The sequence below is a fragment of the Dinoponera quadriceps genome, unplaced genomic scaffold (assembly GCF_001313825.1).
Source record: "Dinoponera quadriceps isolate SergipeBrazil2010 unplaced genomic scaffold, ASM131382v1 scaffold616, whole genome shotgun sequence".
NCBI classification, from domain to species: domain Eukaryota; kingdom Metazoa; phylum Arthropoda; class Insecta; order Hymenoptera; family Formicidae; genus Dinoponera; species Dinoponera quadriceps.
The window spans coordinates 2,698,138-2,714,848 of record NW_014555184.1 but is presented as its reverse complement, the minus strand read 5'-3'; the positions used below and the strand labels follow the sequence as shown (position 1 = coordinate 2,714,848).

General features: G+C 45.7%; 2 protein-coding genes across 2 annotated transcripts; both read left to right on the top strand.

The window, feature by feature from the left end:
- The first annotated feature begins 2,335 nt into the window (after positions 1-2,335).
- Positions 2,336-4,563, top strand: LOC106743372 (hemolymph lipopolysaccharide-binding protein-like). Its single transcript, XM_014617154.1, has 3 exons — positions 2,336-2,420; positions 3,344-3,604; positions 4,262-4,563. The coding sequence occupies exons 1-3, from the start codon at positions 2,336-2,338 to the stop codon at positions 4,561-4,563; spliced, it is 648 nt and encodes a 215-aa protein (XP_014472640.1).
- Positions 4,564-5,498: 935 nt separating this feature from the next.
- On the top strand, positions 5,499-15,009 carry LOC106743373 (guanine nucleotide-binding protein subunit gamma-e). Its single transcript, XM_014617155.1, has 2 exons — positions 5,499-5,709; positions 13,819-15,009. Exons 1-2 carry the CDS (start codon positions 5,597-5,599, stop codon positions 13,922-13,924), a joined length of 219 nt encoding a protein of 72 aa, XP_014472641.1. The 5' UTR covers positions 5,499-5,596; the 3' UTR covers positions 13,925-15,009.
- Positions 15,010-16,711: the final 1,702 nt, after the last annotated feature.

Genomic DNA, 16,711 nt, shown 5'->3' with positions numbered 1-16,711 from the left:
ATAACTAGTGATACCAATATCACAAGAAAATTTACCGATACCGGTATTGAAATTTAAAAAGATCTAAAATTAGAGAACATATAAAAACATCGAAACATGTAGTGCCGATATGAGTCCGAATATCGGAAGAGAATATCGATAGAAGAATATCCGGTACTGGAAAAAAATATATATCGATACCAGTATTATATCAGTAGTGTCTCAATATTCCTATCTACGAATAAATATTGGCTCACGTTTCGTCCGAAGGATCGAAAGATTTTTAGTCGTTGCAATGTTGTGTCGTGCGACTGTTATATGCGCTCGACTGACGATAAGCGTAACCGGATTAGCGGGCGCAGGAATTAACTGCAGACTTTATGCACTCGCTCATGCGAGTGTATGAGCGAAGTAGGAACTTTTTCACGGCGAGCGTCGCGGTGCGAAAGTTTTATCGGCGTGCTTTACTTATGTATCGGCCACGAGTTTACCAGATCGCACGTTACAGTGACATTTGAACTTTCCAATCGGGAATGCGATTACGTTCCAATGTAGGTATGATCCTGCGCGTTTAAGTTAAACGCGCGCGCCGGGTTACGCGCGCCTAGTTCGCGTTTTCGCGGAAGTTGAACCGCGATATTCGCGCTGAACGATTCTAACGTCTGTTACAGCCTGGCGAAACAAGCGGAACTCTCTCGCTCTTGTTTGCGGAAAAATTCCTGAGAAAATTGAACCGTTGAATAATATTCGCGAGACTTTCGCTCGTCGTATTGTCGAGGGCCTCGCTCTTTCCTCGAATCCCTCGATTTCGAGTTTTATGAAAATAGGGCAGATTAAAAATAAGGAACTGCTTTTATTGTAAGTGAATGTCACCCGTTAAACTTCGTCTGAAACTCACGCGAACGGCTCGCGCGATATTTTAACCCGTTGCGGTCTTATGTCGAGCGTCACTCGACACAGCGTTTCGTTCCAGCAAATCTTATGTCGAGCGACGCTTGACACCACGTCTCGTTCCAACGCGTCCTATGACGCGACAGAGTCGACGTTGACAGAGTCTTCATCGTACGCTAAAAGAGATAAGATAAGAGCTGCGGTGTAGTATCATAAATGTTTTCTAAATTAAACGGTAACAAGCGGATGAGCGATTGGCGAAATCTATGCGGACCGGCTGGGACGAAATTGCGAATACAGCGCGGACCGCAACGGGTTAATCGCGGTATCTCCAATGTGCGACTCTACTAAATTAACAAGGTCATTAATTAATTGTACATGATAATGATAGGCATTATGGGAGAGCTTTGTCGTGATAAAACTTGAATCCCTTATTAGGATTCTCCAAACTGATAAGTAATGTTGTACTTCTTGCGTTAAATAGCGTACTTCCTGTATTAAGTAAGGCAAGGTTATTATTAAGTAATGATATCAAATGTGCACTGGTTAGCGAAATTTATCATTGGGATAATTTGAAGATATTTTATTTTGTGCGATGTGTGCCTCTCTTCTTCAGGTCTGTCATTTAAAAATAGACAATTGGCATACTGGAAAAGATATTACATTCAAGTAAATAATTATTCCAATAATTCTGAGCAAATTTTTACTCAGGCTAAGTAAATTTTACTTGAGCCAAGTAAATGTATATATTAATTGAATGTAACCAAAAAGTGTTAAATTCAAGTGATATTTAATTAATCCAAGTAAAAAATTTATTCAGAACTATTGAAGAAATTATTTACTTGAGTTTAACACTTTTTTACAGTACAAATTTTATACAAGTTTTATGATATTTTCTATTTGACAACAAGTTTACAGAAAACTTACTGAAGTCGTAATTTTCTAATCTTTAACGCGAATTATCACGACGATTTAACCGTGTGTAAAATTGCGGATGAAATAACGACCACTTAATGTTAATCGAAAAATAAAATCACGTCGATGAACATCAGTCAATTTTTTACTTTCTTTTTATTTTCAGTATTTATTTCCGTAATATCAGAATAACGTTCACTTATGTAGAATACGCAATTCTTAACAGTTTAGCACTCTAACGGGGAATATAAGTCCAATAGATTCACGATTCGAAATTTTCGAGAGGAAATTTTCCAAGGGAACGATCAACATTATCGTTACTTTGCGTCGTTTGCTCGCGTTCTTTATTTTACATGCATGTGTGTTCTTATTCAACGTAGTGATGCTTACGGAGCATCCTGTCGAAAAGATAAGTCGTCCCTACATATGTCGAAAAGATAAGTCGTCTCTGCGTATGGCAATTTTATCATCTTATCACGTTATATATAAAGTGCATCACTTATTCGTGACATTCATTCTTGGGAATTCGTGGTTAGCACATATAATAATTATGTTGCGATATCTGTTGGTGCCTTTGTGCGTAACGTTGTATTGCCTGGCGATGGATCCGTCTGACACTACTAACGTTTTGCAAGGTAAAAATTAACGAGAATATAATTGCGATATGCGTTTCAATGATTCGACGAAACCAATTTTAAAGAGCACATTTATTGCGTTCATGTATTTGAAAAGAAAATGTGTGGTTCAAGAATTTAACAATTGTAATAACAATAATATAAATCTACGATTAAATATAATATAATTGATTATATATTTAGATTATATATATGTTTTTTTTTTAATACATTCATGACCAGAGCTCATTTGGACAATTTTCTCTACGGACTACCTTGTACTACTTTTTTTATGCAATTGTGTAAAACATGGATTTAATTTATGTAGACATAAAAAGACAAATTAACACTATCATATATATATGAAACTGGGAGCGAACGTGTTAAATTGAATAAAGGATATTTTTCCGAGCAGCTTTAAAAGTAGATTTTAATAAAGAGATGAATTTAACTTCGCTCGCTTTTCTTATTGCCGTAAATCGGTCCGCGAAGTTAATAATCGAGAAGTTCAGAGCGGAAGCGCATCGTATGCATAATTTATAAAGTTCTTCTTAAACGTGTTTAAAATAAGAAATCGATTGCAAAGTATATCATCCAGTCGGTATATTGTCATATTAAGCCATTTAGCAATATTTTATCCCATTGTTTCTTATAAAACTCTTTTAAATAATATATATTTATATATATTTGTATTTATATTTTTCTATTTGTATATTTTACTTGATTTATATTCAAATTTCTTATGTTGATTGAGAAAACTGCATTCTGGACAAAATGTAGGACACGGACAGTCAAACTAACTAACTATGTGTCATGAATATCCATATGGATGTATTTTCTACTAATTATATTCATACATACCTAATGTATTTTCTATGCAATTCCGATTTTTTACTTTCCGCCAAGCCTTGACGACACTGTACACCAATCTTTTGTAGCTCCAGGCAAGTCACTATGCGATAATGATCAGAATATGAGCGCGATCCAGCAACTGCTGTGCGCGTACCGAACCAATCAGCGTATGATACCGGGACAGCAAATAATTTACATCAACACACCGCAGCAATGGAAAGCGCATAACTCTGTCAATCTCATAGATAAAGCAGGAAGCGATTACCTCATTACACCTGGCATAGGCGCTCATAAGCTTTACATTCGCAAACTACCGTGGAACCGCGCTCGTAGAATTTGCGTCCAGGAAGGGGGTGAGTGTTTTATTCACAACGAAGATCGCATTTGACGAAGACTCGCCGAATATCGCGTCAACTTGAAGAATTTTTACGATAGCGACATTTCGATCGCACATTTTGTCGGTCAATAACTTCGTCTCACTGACAAAAGTACAAGAGTAACAAATCGGTCGAGTAATTAATGAGCGATTAAATGCGTGATAGTTGAAGTTAAACCAGACGGATAAATCTCGCCCGGCCTCTCCGAAAGTTGCTATCAGTCGAGCGAAATTATTTTACTGACAAACAAATTAAAGTCAAGGAATTGAAGAAAAAAATTAAAGAAAAAAATTAAGTCTTTAATCAAGATAGATATTCTCATATTTAAGCAAGAATATTATAATATTCTTCGAAGATTTTTAGCCTCAAATCAAATTCAAGCGATACATCGCATCAATACAAATTCAATCAGATCGAAACTAAGAAAATCTTCTAAGATGATTATGATATTCTTGCTTATACATGAACATATCTATTCTTGATTTAAGACTTATTTTCTCTCTACGTACATTAATGAACCAAGTTCGGCCCGAGATCGGGACTCGATTCATAAATGGGATTGTTACCTTAAATAATAAAAACGTATAAAACGGGTTTCGCTGGTCGGATTAACGAGACGGATGGTCGACGCAGGTCACTTGGCCATTATCAACTCCAATTCGGAGGAGAAGCTACTGCTACGCATTTTAGAGGAGAACAAGATCGGCACGGCGTGGCTCGGTGTGCACGATTTATACGAAGAGGGTGATTGGAACACGATTCTCGACGAGCCCATGGAGTCATCGGGTTACGCGAAGTGGACCACGAAATTCGATGAACAACAACCCAACAACTATGGCGGGAAGCAGCATTGCGGACTCCTTCTGAAGGAAGGCGGCATGAACGATGCCGAGTGCACCGACGGGGTCGCCTTCATCTGCGAGATCAATTTCTGATTCGGCGTAATCTCGATTGTGAACGCGCGAGATCGCAATCGGACGCTGTAACGACGTGTAACGATGTGATTTCCCGAGGATTGCGGTTTATAACGACGATACCGCGAACCGCGCAATTAAGATCGGATTAACAGCGCCGGTAACGCGGCGAGTATGCGAATTACGTGATTATGATTAATAGGGTAAATGGATCAATGTCGCGCATACGCGCACAGTGAAGGAGAGATTAGATCGTAAGGTTGATTTTTTGTATTAATAATAACGTGAAACACGCGTAAGGTATGTTGAGAAATGATGCGAACTATCCTTATCGCCGAGGATGCGAAATGAGAACGCACGTGGCCGCGAGATATAAAAATGTCAGTTCTCCGGGATGGTCTCACCTGTCGATACATAAGAGATGAAGTGGAATAAAACATATTATCGCGATATCGTGAGAAACATCGCTATGAACGTCATTAAGTGTCAGTATCGTCGGACGAGGTTTTTATCATTCTATCGGCCATCTAAGTAGGCGCGAACTATCCTCGAGAGCATCAGAGTAACATGAAAAGTCCGAGGTTGGCACGCTCGTTCGCATACGGTCGTTCGCCGCGCCCTTTGCCGAGCGAGCGGAAAGAAAAAAAGAAAGGAAGGAAAGAAAAGCGCGCGTCTCGGGCCTGCATGCATACATACGTAAGTCTGATTACGTAGGCCTCGGCTGCGCGTCATCAGCGCGTCATCGTCGCGTTCCCATTTTGACGCGCTCGTTCGCCGAACTCGGTTTGCATTCGTCGCTCGTGTTTCACCATCCATCATCATCATCATCATCTCTGGGCCGCGAGGTCGCCCACCGATCGTCTCTCGACGGTCTCTCGGTTGTGCCAGACAGCCCAGCTAGCGTGCCTCCTCTTTCTGCACCCCGATGAGACAGAGAGCGTTCGCTTTACAGAGAGCACCCGATACCACCGCTCTTCTCGCCCTATTGATTTTCCCGCGGAGGCGCACGCGCTATTCCGTTCCCGATTGCGACAAGGGGGGTGCGGCTGTAACCATGGATCCCAGTGTACTCGCCACCATGGACAAGGACGCACTGAAGAAGCAGATCGAGAACATGAAGTACCAGGCGTCCATGGAACGGTGGCCTCTTTCCAAGAGCATCGCGGCGTAAGTGCATTCGCGGCCGGTCAAATCGTCGTCGTCGCTCGCACCCGCTTCGCTCAGCTCCTCTTTCCCCCGGTCTCTCTCTCTCTCTCGCTGTTGTTCGCCTGCCTGCAATCGCGCCCACGAATCCCTCCGGATGCACTCGAGAAGACGTTCGCCATACTCGCGCACAGGTGTCCCGAGAATCCTGCGAGTCCCGCTCGCTCGAATCTGACGTTTGATGACGTTGAGTCGCTCTACGTCACTGAATATCATTCTCAGGGTCGTGGAATATTAATTGGTTACACGGAGAAGGGACTGTTCACGGGTATTCGTATTTTCGACGGTAGCTTCGACTTTGCTTTCGCTTGAGACGCTTTAATTACTGCCGTTGCTGATAGACGTTCGTCGCGATTCTGTTTGCGCTATTATCTTGAAGCTCGGAACAACCGTTCGCTCGTCATTCGTGTTTCGGAGGGTCCCGTCGGTATTTTCTTAGGAATGATTCTTGTTAATTTCAGGGAAATACCATTCACACGTCTGTAAACGTTAGGAAACGATTGTCCTTTCGGGGATATTCGCAACTAAAGATAACACCTTTTATACGTATTCTTCGCAGTTAATGTCCTATTTTTTAACTTCTATTTATAATTTCTTCGAAACTGTATTTAGGATTTTAACGAGAAACTACTGTGACATCAAGCACTAGTCTATACTCTAATAGGCATTACCTGAAATTTTTCGAAATTGATCATTTTGTTTTGGAAATATAGCCACGGGAAATTTACAATTTGTAGTAATATCCACGATTTACGAAGCTACCGAATGATCAATCGTTTTCTAACAGACGTGTAAGTGATACTTTCATCAACGTGCAACTGAAATTTCCAAGGATTCCTGAGAAAATGGTTTCACGGGCCAATTATCTCAAGAAGGAAGCGTGTGGTTTCTCGAACGCCTCTTGTAGAAATTGATGCGATATTCTGTATTTCTTTTAACACATTAGAAAGTTCAAGGAGCCTGTTTCGCTTTTTTTTTTCCGCACCACCGCTTCGCTCGAGCTTCGATAGAACGGAGGGAAAGGTAATCCCTCTTTTAATTTCCCCGCTAGTCGTCATTGTCGTCTCCCGTTGGACAGGTGTAATTAAGCAAAGTGAGGGAAAGGAATTTAATCCGTCCTTGCGATAACCGTCACCGAACCGGAGTGTTTCAATATCACCGAGGACGAACGTTATTATTAATTATATTTAGATCGCTCTAAATTCTCGCCCGATCGCTTTTTCCATTCGCTTTCCTTCCAGTCGATTCAATCCAGCCGACGCATCCAGTAAATATTGACATCACTCGGTCCTTGACCTCGGCGTGATTCATCGCGATCGATCGCGAACTTCCGGTGATTATGGTGCACTCTTTAATCCATCTTAGGCGAGCACTCGCCGAGCAGGAAACGTCATTAAGATCGCCCGGGACAGTGTGGAGAGTTTTTGCAGCGCGCCGACGTGTGTCAACTCGCGTTACAAGCTTCTTCGAAGTAGCCGAGGTGCTCTCGCCGTGTGTAAGACACGTTACGCGAGAGCCATTTCACGACAGAGACTCGTATAGTTTCCTATAATCGACGACGTAATTTTCAGCGGTGCGTAAATCGCAGAATGCCTAGCCAGCTAAATTGGCTCGTGCGTAAACCCACGTAATGCCGTGCCCGACGCTCAGCTTACCGTCGTTCAAGGTTCAATTGTGTCCGTCCCGCCGCGAATCGCGTTCGGCTAGACGGGAGATAACGTCGGGAAGAATCGGGAAAATTATCAGTTCCATTTTAATTGTTCGCACAATGACGCGAACTCTCCTCCGCATCGTCCGATGAAAAACGTAATCGAAACTCGAACGAATTGCGCTGTGTTTTCTCTCTGTTTGTGTGTGACATAGACATCTTAAAAATACCTTAAGTAGTACAAATTTGGCAACCCGTCCCTAAATGAGGATAATAATAGGGAATAGCTAATTTGAAAGACGATAGCTCAGTAAGCGCCAATTAACAGTAAATATACTAACGAAAACAATAGTAAAAACAGTAGAACAATGTTAAAGTTTCCCACTCGATAATGTTATTGTTATATACAACGTATGTAATGTTATATCGCGCTTACATTGTTGAGTGAGAAATTGCAATATTGATGTAAAATGTTACTGTTGTCGGTGTTTACTGGGGATTCTTTTTCAGGTGTTCGCAGATATAATAGAATAACAGGATGCGAAACGTATCTGTAAACGCCCCCCCCCAGCTTATATTGCATAATCGATAAAGAAAGGTTTCGTTGATGATAGTGTGATGTGCGCACAGTGCACGAGAAAATCCCAACCGAGCCTTCGGAGAAGTAAAGCAACCGCATAATTTCTAGATCGATCTTACTTACTCAACATTCATTCGTTGTCATTATAAATTTTCCTCTCCGCATCATAGCTATTTCTACGCTCTGGAAAGGGATATCGCCGAGATCGCGATTCGTTACATCACACGTTACATCGACGCGATCCCTGCGTTGAATCCTTATCCGTTCCGCACCCGAAATCAGTTCAACAATGCGAATAGAGCCCTTGCTCTGTTCTCCGGAATCGAATCGTGAGGGTTTTAGCAAAATGGCTGACTTATCGATTCAAGACAACTTTTTCCTTAAGTCTTTGTCTTAAGTGACGCGCAAGTGACTATCTCGCGTCTCGAGCTGAAAAGCCGCTTCTTTGTGATCGACGTCAAATCGCTGTAAAATAAAATAAACGAAAATTCAAGTAAGCAAAACAGTGGTAGGGCGTAAAATATGGAAAGCAATACAAGCTACTTAAGAGAGAAGAATATTCCGATATCGCGGAACGTGAAACATTGCCGTAAAACGACAAGTCAGCCATTCGGCCGCGAGGCCCCGAGGGAAACACCGTTCTCTTCGTGTCCGTGGTGACGATTTCCGGCGTCGGAGCGTAGAAACCGTCGCCCTTTCCCAGACAAATCATCTCGCGCCTGTAAAGGCAAGGCGGCGGCAGTCGCACAGTCAAGGCTGCTCGCTCGCGTCCCCGTGTTACATGGAGGGACAGGATCTCCTTGGACGCGGTGTGTGTGTCCGTTAATCGCGTTTTCGCGGCACGATCACTTTCAGAGCGGAGATTATTACGGCAGGGAGCTCGTATCCACACATGCGCGCTCGTCGTCGCGAGGACGCGGGGGCGATACGCTACTACTACGGCCTGGTCACGACGGTGACTCAACCGCGATGATCGATGATCTAATTAGGCCGCGGCCGGTGGTCTCGATCGGCCCAAGATCGTCCCCGCTAACAACGTAACTCGCCCGCGGTTTCGTCACGCGAAGGAACGACAGGCGGGGCGCAGAAAAAGCGCGCGGGGATTATCCTCGCAGACTTCATTGCAGCCTGACGGACGGCGCGCCGCTAATTATACCCTCCGCGCGTCGCGTTCCGGCTAATGATCGAGCGGCGGACTTCTTGCGCGATTAACCGCGCGCGCGCGGCCTCGCGAAACTCAGAATCAGCCGGCCGGCCGGCCGATCGGCGCGAAGGTAGTCGCTTCGACGAACCATTTTCTTAGGAATCCTTTTACGTCTCAGCCTGCATATCGGTGCAAGTACTACCTGCGTGTCTGTAAAGATTAGAAAACGACCGACTAGTTGAAAGCTGAGATATTCGCGGGTGACACCCTTCTTTTACACGTATTCCTCGAGGTTAATGTCCTATCTTGAACTTCTATTTCTCACTCCTTCCATTCAGGATCTTAATCAAATACTGCGATCTTAAGATCTAATTTAGAGATATGGAAACATTTCAGAATTATTGATCAGTTTGTTTTGGAAATGTATCGGGCTCTCGATTAATCCTGTGCGCGTTCGTCGCTCGCGGAAGTATCGCGTCTGGAAATCGCGTCGATCCAACGCGAGGAATTAACATGTTATATATCGCGGACATTTTTCGATTATCTTCCGCGATATTCGGGGAATGTCTAATAACATGTCTGCGGCTCGCTCACGCAGGTATGCCCGTCGAAAAACGGTAAATGTCACTCGCGCCGCCTGGTGTTTCGCAAAGCGGCGGGATTGCGTCACCCCCGACGAAAGGCACGGGAGAAGGATCCAGGAAGCGGGTGGAAAACGCATTGTGGTGGTTACCACAGGGGCGCGAGATCAGGCCGATCGGCGGCTGGAGGACAAAAAAAGAGAGAAGAAAAGGGGGAGGGAGGGAGCGGAGGAGGTGCCGCCTTTCACCGCGCCGCGCTCGCGGCGGAGTCTCGCGAGACCGCGGAAACTTTTTGCTTTCGCTCGGTGTTTTTGCTTTCGCGCGATTCGCCTCGAAAAGCGCGGACGGACGGGCGAACCGTCGCGCCCGTTCGGGAACGCTTAGGTTCCGCGTCGTTCCGCAAGCGGGGCACGCGCCGGAACTGCCGGCCGGCGCCTACTTCCCGCATGCTAACGTCGCGACGGATCGGCGAGCCGCGGCCCATTAGCGCGCCGATTCGCCACAAGTTTTCCCGATTACGATCGAATTCCACTTTAATTAACCGCAATTGACAAGCCGCCGCTAGGATAAAATTGCACTTCTCCCAGCTCGGCGCTGTTCAGCCCGCGAAATTACCGTTCCATAAGCTCGCGGTTGAAATTTTCTACCGCGATATCGCCGCAGTTTCGTTTCGTACGATTCGATTCCTGTGAGAAAAGAATATCCCTCGGCATTAAGAAAATGTCGCCGGCCACGTGACTTTCAGCCGAGTGAGGTCGAATAACGCCGAATTAAATCAGTTATCCTTAACTTTGAGATATCCTCCGAGTTATCGCCTCTCATGTTCGGATACATAAAAAAAGCGGTAAGTCGTGTAAGTTCGTATTAAGAAGAAATCTTTCTCATTTACTCAATCGTAAGAATTATTCATGGCCCCCCCCCCCCGGCGATAATAATAAATATCCAGCTTCTGACGCGAAGCTGGGTTTATCGGCGAGAGATACGGAACGCAGCGCCGGCAATTTCACACGCTATCAACTTCGCCTCCTTCATGCTGGTTTTAGCTGAGCCTATTTACAAACACACCCAGAATCGAGCCTCCGGTCGTGCTCCCGATGTGGCACGACCGGCGAATCGGAGATGCTGGACGCGCGAGGCGGCCGCCGGTTCCCCTGAATTCAGGACGACCTCCTTTAAACTCCCGGCGCCTCTCCGCCTGTTGCGTCGTCGGTACTGTTGCGGCGACGCGCTCCCGTTTTCGCTCGCGCGAGAACATTTTATTGATCGACCCGGTACGTCGCCGTCCTCGTTAATAATAATCGCAACCGGCGGATAGGCTCGAGATTGTGTCGCGATAACGATCGGGTGGGGTCGCCGGTGCGAAACCGCGGCTTTCTTCCTCGCTGATCACCGAGCCGCGCGATCGGGGAAGATTTCCTCGCCGTTAACGCCGGTTTCTTCCCCCGCGTCTCGCGTGGAACTGGAAGTACTGGAAAATACCCGGCATTTTTCTCCACCCGCGTGTGATCGTGCGTGTTTCACCGGTCTTGGGTGCGTTAAATTGCGGAGCCCGTGGTAGGATAGGACACGAAAGTGAGACGAAGCGCGAGCGAGCTCGAGCGTGAAGCGGGCAGAAACACGCGCGCGCTCACTCCTCTGCGACAGATTCGCTCGATGGCACTCGAGAGCTCTCGAGAGCCCGTTCTGATTTTGACGAGCGGTTTCGTTATATAAACCAGGGCCGATAAGATAATAGAGAACGTCGCGCAGAAATCGCGCGCGGGTCGGCATGCGCGTGCCGGAAGGTCGTTCACCCTGATTTAAAAATTGCACCACGCGGACCCTGATAAGTGAAAGTTCGCGATTCCTGCACGAACTCTGATAATCGCTGCCAATCAAGCGTGTGAGACGCACGTTCGTTATTAATGCGATCGTATTTATACATGTACGCGTGAATCGGGCACGATCGATCAGAAAGATGGCCCGGGAACGATTTCGATTACACCCGCCGAGCGTAATCAGAGAGACCTCGCGCGTCTCTTTTCACATTGGGGAGCACGGGAAGCCTGTCTTTATCAATTTGCATGAGATTCTTTCTCACGTAAGCAACCGATATATCCCTCACCGCGGATATTTCCAACAACCTTTTATATAACGAAGGTCTTATTCTTTTCGCATTGTAGGCTTCGGAAAAACGTCGGTTTTTAATGTATGCGAGATTCTTGCGGAGCGCAACCGATTCATATACCGGTGATATTCGCATGAACGGTGCGCACAACGAAGAAGATTTATTCCTTTTACATCATGGAGTTTAGAAAAAAGAAGTAACATTCATTATATATCAGAATATTTGCGCCAATGTTTGTGTAACGAAGAGGATCGTATTCCTTTCACATCGTAGGACTTAGGAAAATCTCTTTGATCTCCAGCGAGAAGGCGAGATTCTTTCTCGCGAATGCAACAGCGACGTCTTTTTATACGCGGTAATATTCGCATCAACGGTGCATAAAACGATGTACGCAACTAGAAGGATCTTATTCCTTATATATCATAGAATTCAGAGAAACGTCTGTTTTAATTCCCGCGAGATTCGCGAGTGCTAAAGCGATATCCTTTTCATACACGGTGCGACATTCGCATCAACGGCGCATGAAACGAAGCTTTTATTCCATTTACATCATAGGATTCAGAAAAGCACCCCGTTTTCATCCCCACGAGATCCCTCACTCGCGAATGCGAGCGACGTCCTTCCGCGCACCGCGGTAACAACGACGCGCGATAACAACAGGATCGCGTTCCTTTCCCCTCTCGCAGGACTCGCCGAAAATTTCATTAATATCGCGACGTGCGTGTGAACGATGCGTGTGCGTGCAACTCGATACCCGGACGCATTTACCCGGCGACAAACGCAGCCTGCGAAGCATAATCCTCGCGCGCGCGCTGACCTCGCTGCCCATTCACGCGGCCGCTGTCATTCAAGGTGCGCGCACCTCCTGCGCGCACTTGCCGCGGGAACGAAGCGCCGAGAGAGAGATGCTCCGGTGATCCCGATCCATTTGTCGCGCACTCGAGCCGGTGAAGGGTTCAGCCGGCGAGCGCGTGACTCTGGCGTAACGGTCCGCTAGTATCCCGCGGGAAAGAATTCCGCGGATATCTCTCTCTCTGGCGCGCGTTCAGCCACAACAAAGTCCGAGAGCTTCGGCCAGCCGGCGGCCGCTTGCTCGGCGCGCGCGCTACTCTCCTTGAACGCAGAATCGAGCCCGAAGTCCCTTTCACCGACTTCTTCGCGTCGAAACGACCGGCTGGCTCGGTCCCGCACGAGCGGCCCGTGCGGAGGCGCGAACTTATCGGCGATCTGGTAAATCGCGGGACATTCTCCGGGTGATCCTGCAAAATCTACGGTTCTCTCGGTGTGAGCAACAACCGGGGAATGAGACCAGACGCTGATGGAAATGTATCTGGCCGGTCCCTGAGTCGATAGCTGGTGCAGGCTGGATTATAAACTTGCCAGCTCGTTACCAATTCGTTCCCGGCTGATTAATTCAGTCGAATGTCGAATTTGACGTTAGACCGTGATTCTACTATCTCGTGGCACCGACGAGGTCCGATTTCTCGTAGGAAAATCGGCGAGATTCTTGAACCCGACCGGAATGGCGACGCGTTACGCGCGGTTCGCCGATTCGCGAAGTTGCGTGGTATCTTCAGAGTAGACTTATAATTCCGCGATATTTCACTCTCACGTCTCTCGGAACGCATCGTTGCGGGAGGTCACCGTCTGACTAAATTCCTCATATCCGAGACGCGATACGATCGATCATCCTCCTCTCATGCGTAGAAATCATGAATCACCCGTCTCGTCGTGAATCAGCGGAAAAAAAGAAAAATGAAAAGAGAACGAGAGAAAAGAGGGGTGGGAGGGGGAGGAGAGAAATGCAACTCCGCGGGAAGATAAGGGAATCGCGCGAAATGAATGATTAATTCCAGTAGAAAGAATCACGATCGCACGCTCATTATTGCGCCACCGTTCTTAGGTAAGCCGGCCGGAGTGAAGCATGCCGCCGGCGGCGAGGCGGCAATTTCAGCATTACGCGAGAGCGGCACGGCCGCGCGTACATACTGACCCTCTTCTTTATCCCCGCAGGATGCGGGAGTATGTAGAAGAGAACGAGAAGAATGACCCGCTGATACACGCGCCCGACAAGAAGAACAATCCCTGGGCCGAGAAAGGCAAGTGCATAATCATGTAATCGAGCCGGAGCGGAGGAAGGGCAGCAGCAGAAGAAGGAAGCGTGCATACGAGCGTGCGAGGAGGAGGAGAGGAGAGGAGAGCCGGTCGTTCATCCGCGGCGAGAGGGATCTCGGAGCAGAGGGAGGAGGGGCGAGCAGATGGAGAGGAAGAGGAAGAAATTCGCCGGTGGAGGTTCGCGGCGATCCCCCGTCGACCGGCCCGCCGAAACGAACGCTCTCGTTCTCCGGATCTTTCGCCGCTCCTCCGCGCAGCTTGCTCTCTGCGCGCCGATTCTCGATTCCCGGTCGCGTCCCACATTGGACTACAGTTCTACCATTGTCCTTCGTCCGATCATGTGCCATTCGCGAGAACAATCGTAATCGTAAGAGCGCGGCCCAAGGCGGCTCGGAATCGACGCGCCGATCGGCTCGTGAATTTCCACCGTGATTTTCCATCGCGCGTGGCGGCTCTTTCGACCGTCTCACGACGGACGCGCGAAGGAAACGCGAAGAGGAGAAGAGATGACGGCAGACGATCTCTCTCTTTCTCCTTCTCTCGCTCGCCGGCTCGCCGATCGATTCCGCCGAACGAGCCACCCTGTCGTTAATTAACAATTCGCGTCGAATTCACGCGTCAAATTCAATCGGTCTTGCGCTCGCGAGATTCTCCGATGGAGAGCGAAGTCGAGCGACGAGGGGGGAGAAGAGGAAATCGGAAGAATCCTCGGGCGAGCCACTCGTCTGGCAGCCGTCCTCCGTTCGAGATCGATATGCCGAATCGGCCGCCGCGCGTCGCGCGACGTCGTCTCGCACATCTCACTCGCCGATGCACTTGCCGCGTCAAACTCTCCCCACTCACCGACGATCCACCATGAATGCAATTTAATGCAACGTTACGTGTACACGTGTGCTACATATATTGCCGTATATATGTATACTACATATATATATATATATTGTAACATACCGTTACTTATTACATTACGATACAAATTGATTACGCGATGAATCATCGATTGATCCTATACGATATTATGTATCTCCGCGCGAATTTCTTACGGAAGTAAATGGAAGAAAAAGAAATATAACATGACCATCAACTCAAGCCCTGTTTCACCGCATTTTTAATTACCGGACCCTCCCTCCCCCCCTCCCCCCTTTCTTTCTCTCTCTTTCTCTGTTTGTCTGTCTTTTTCAGAAAAATGCGATTTCGGTTTTACAGATTTATGTCCCGCCGATCGACGTTTTTCGCGTGTGTTTCATAAAATCGAACGAAAGGTAATTAATCCATGAATTAATTTTCTTCGAAATCTCTTAAGATTTTAACAGTATATTAATTGTACGGTGACGAGAAGCCGGCGCGCGAGACTGTCTCGCTTGGCGCGCGGCGATCCGGCGTTCCAGTCGTCTTGTTGCGACGAGGCTAGTTCGATCCGCAACATGCTGTATATCGTATGGTCTACAGTATGGAACAATATCTGGAATATAGCATGGAAATATTGTATTGTATTGTATTGTATATCGTATGGAATATCGTAAAATTATTAGTAATATAAATTCAATTAGATAGTTTCATTACAAGATAACATAAGACAATTTGCCAAGGAATATCAAATATAAGGTTAAGGCGTTAAGTCATGCAAGCTCCTCGCTCGTTATATTCTCCTGATACGATTCTGTGAAAATTACGCAGCATCCGGAATCTATCGGAATTTAGTTTGATGTTAGGAGAACGTGATCTCCTAATAAATGTTTTCAAAAATGTTGTAAAACCGTTCTGAAAAGATTTGAGGGTATTTTTTTACTGATTTTAAGACATTTTTATTCGTAGAAATTTTTCACCAAACTTAATAGTTTTTGAGAAAAAAATTCGCAAAGTTGAAACAAAAAATTTTCCCTTTCGGACGCCATTTTGTGTCCGCCACTTTGAATTTCGAAAAAAATCCAACGGGATTTGAAAGAGCAGACATCTATAACACCGTTTATAGTAATTGCGATGGCGTGTGCAAATTTTTTCCAACTCAAAATAAACATTAAAAAAAAAACCGTGAAAAATTTGTGAATTTTTCGGAAAAACGGCTTATAACTTTTCCGGCTTACGTTTTGGGTAAAATTTCTCAACGGCATTCGAAAGAGGAGGTCAAAATCTATTAGAAATGATGTTTGATAAATTTTCATATGATTTTTTCGTTAAAAGATATAAGGTTGAAAGTTTAAAAAAATATTGCGTTATGTGGGAGGGAAAGGGTTAAGCCCGTATCAGACTAGGGATTGGGATTAAATTGAAATTTGACCAATCAGTGCAAAGTTGACTAAACTTCACTAAACTTGTATTTAGTTAACTTTTTACCGATTAACTAAATTCAATCTCAATCTCAATCCCCAATCTGTAGTTTGATTTAGGCTTTAAAGCCCAAGTCAATTTCAATGAGAATTTAAGCTCTGAACCTTACGAAAATAGACCAATCACAGTTGAATTATAGAAGAAAGATCGATTATGATTGGTAAATTTCTTAAATTTTATGCTTTAAATTCTTATTATCCGTAAATCCTGCTTTATATATAAGTGTCGGTCTGTTATTAGTCAATTTCTTAAAGTTTAGAGCTTAAAGCATCTATTGTAGACTAGAACGCTGCACGAAAAGCGTTGCCGCGTCCTGTGGGCAGAAACCATAAAATCCAACTATAAATATCGTCCTAAAAGACTTATTGTAGACGGGGACTAATGGCTTACCTTGCGCCATCTACCTCTGAAAAGCTACTAAAAACCGAGGTAGTGCAATTCAATAACTGTTCAGACGGATGTT

Coding starts and splice junctions, on each gene's coding strand:
- LOC106743372 (XM_014617154.1), top strand. CDS start 2,336: ATGTTGCGATATCTGTTGGTGCCTTTGTGCGTAACGTTGTATTGCCTG. Junction 2,421..3,343: donor CACTACTAACGTTTTGCAAG/GTAAAAATTAAC, acceptor TTGTAGCTCCAG/GCAAGTCACTATGCGATAAT. Junction 3,605..4,261: donor AATTTGCGTCCAGGAAGGGG/GTGAGTGTTTTA, acceptor TGGTCGACGCAG/GTCACTTGGCCATTATCAAC.
- LOC106743373 (XM_014617155.1), top strand. CDS start 5,597: ATGGATCCCAGTGTACTCGCCACCATGGACAAGGACGCACTGAAGAAG. Junction 5,710..13,818: donor CTTTCCAAGAGCATCGCGGC/GTAAGTGCATTC, acceptor TTATCCCCGCAG/GATGCGGGAGTATGTAGAAG.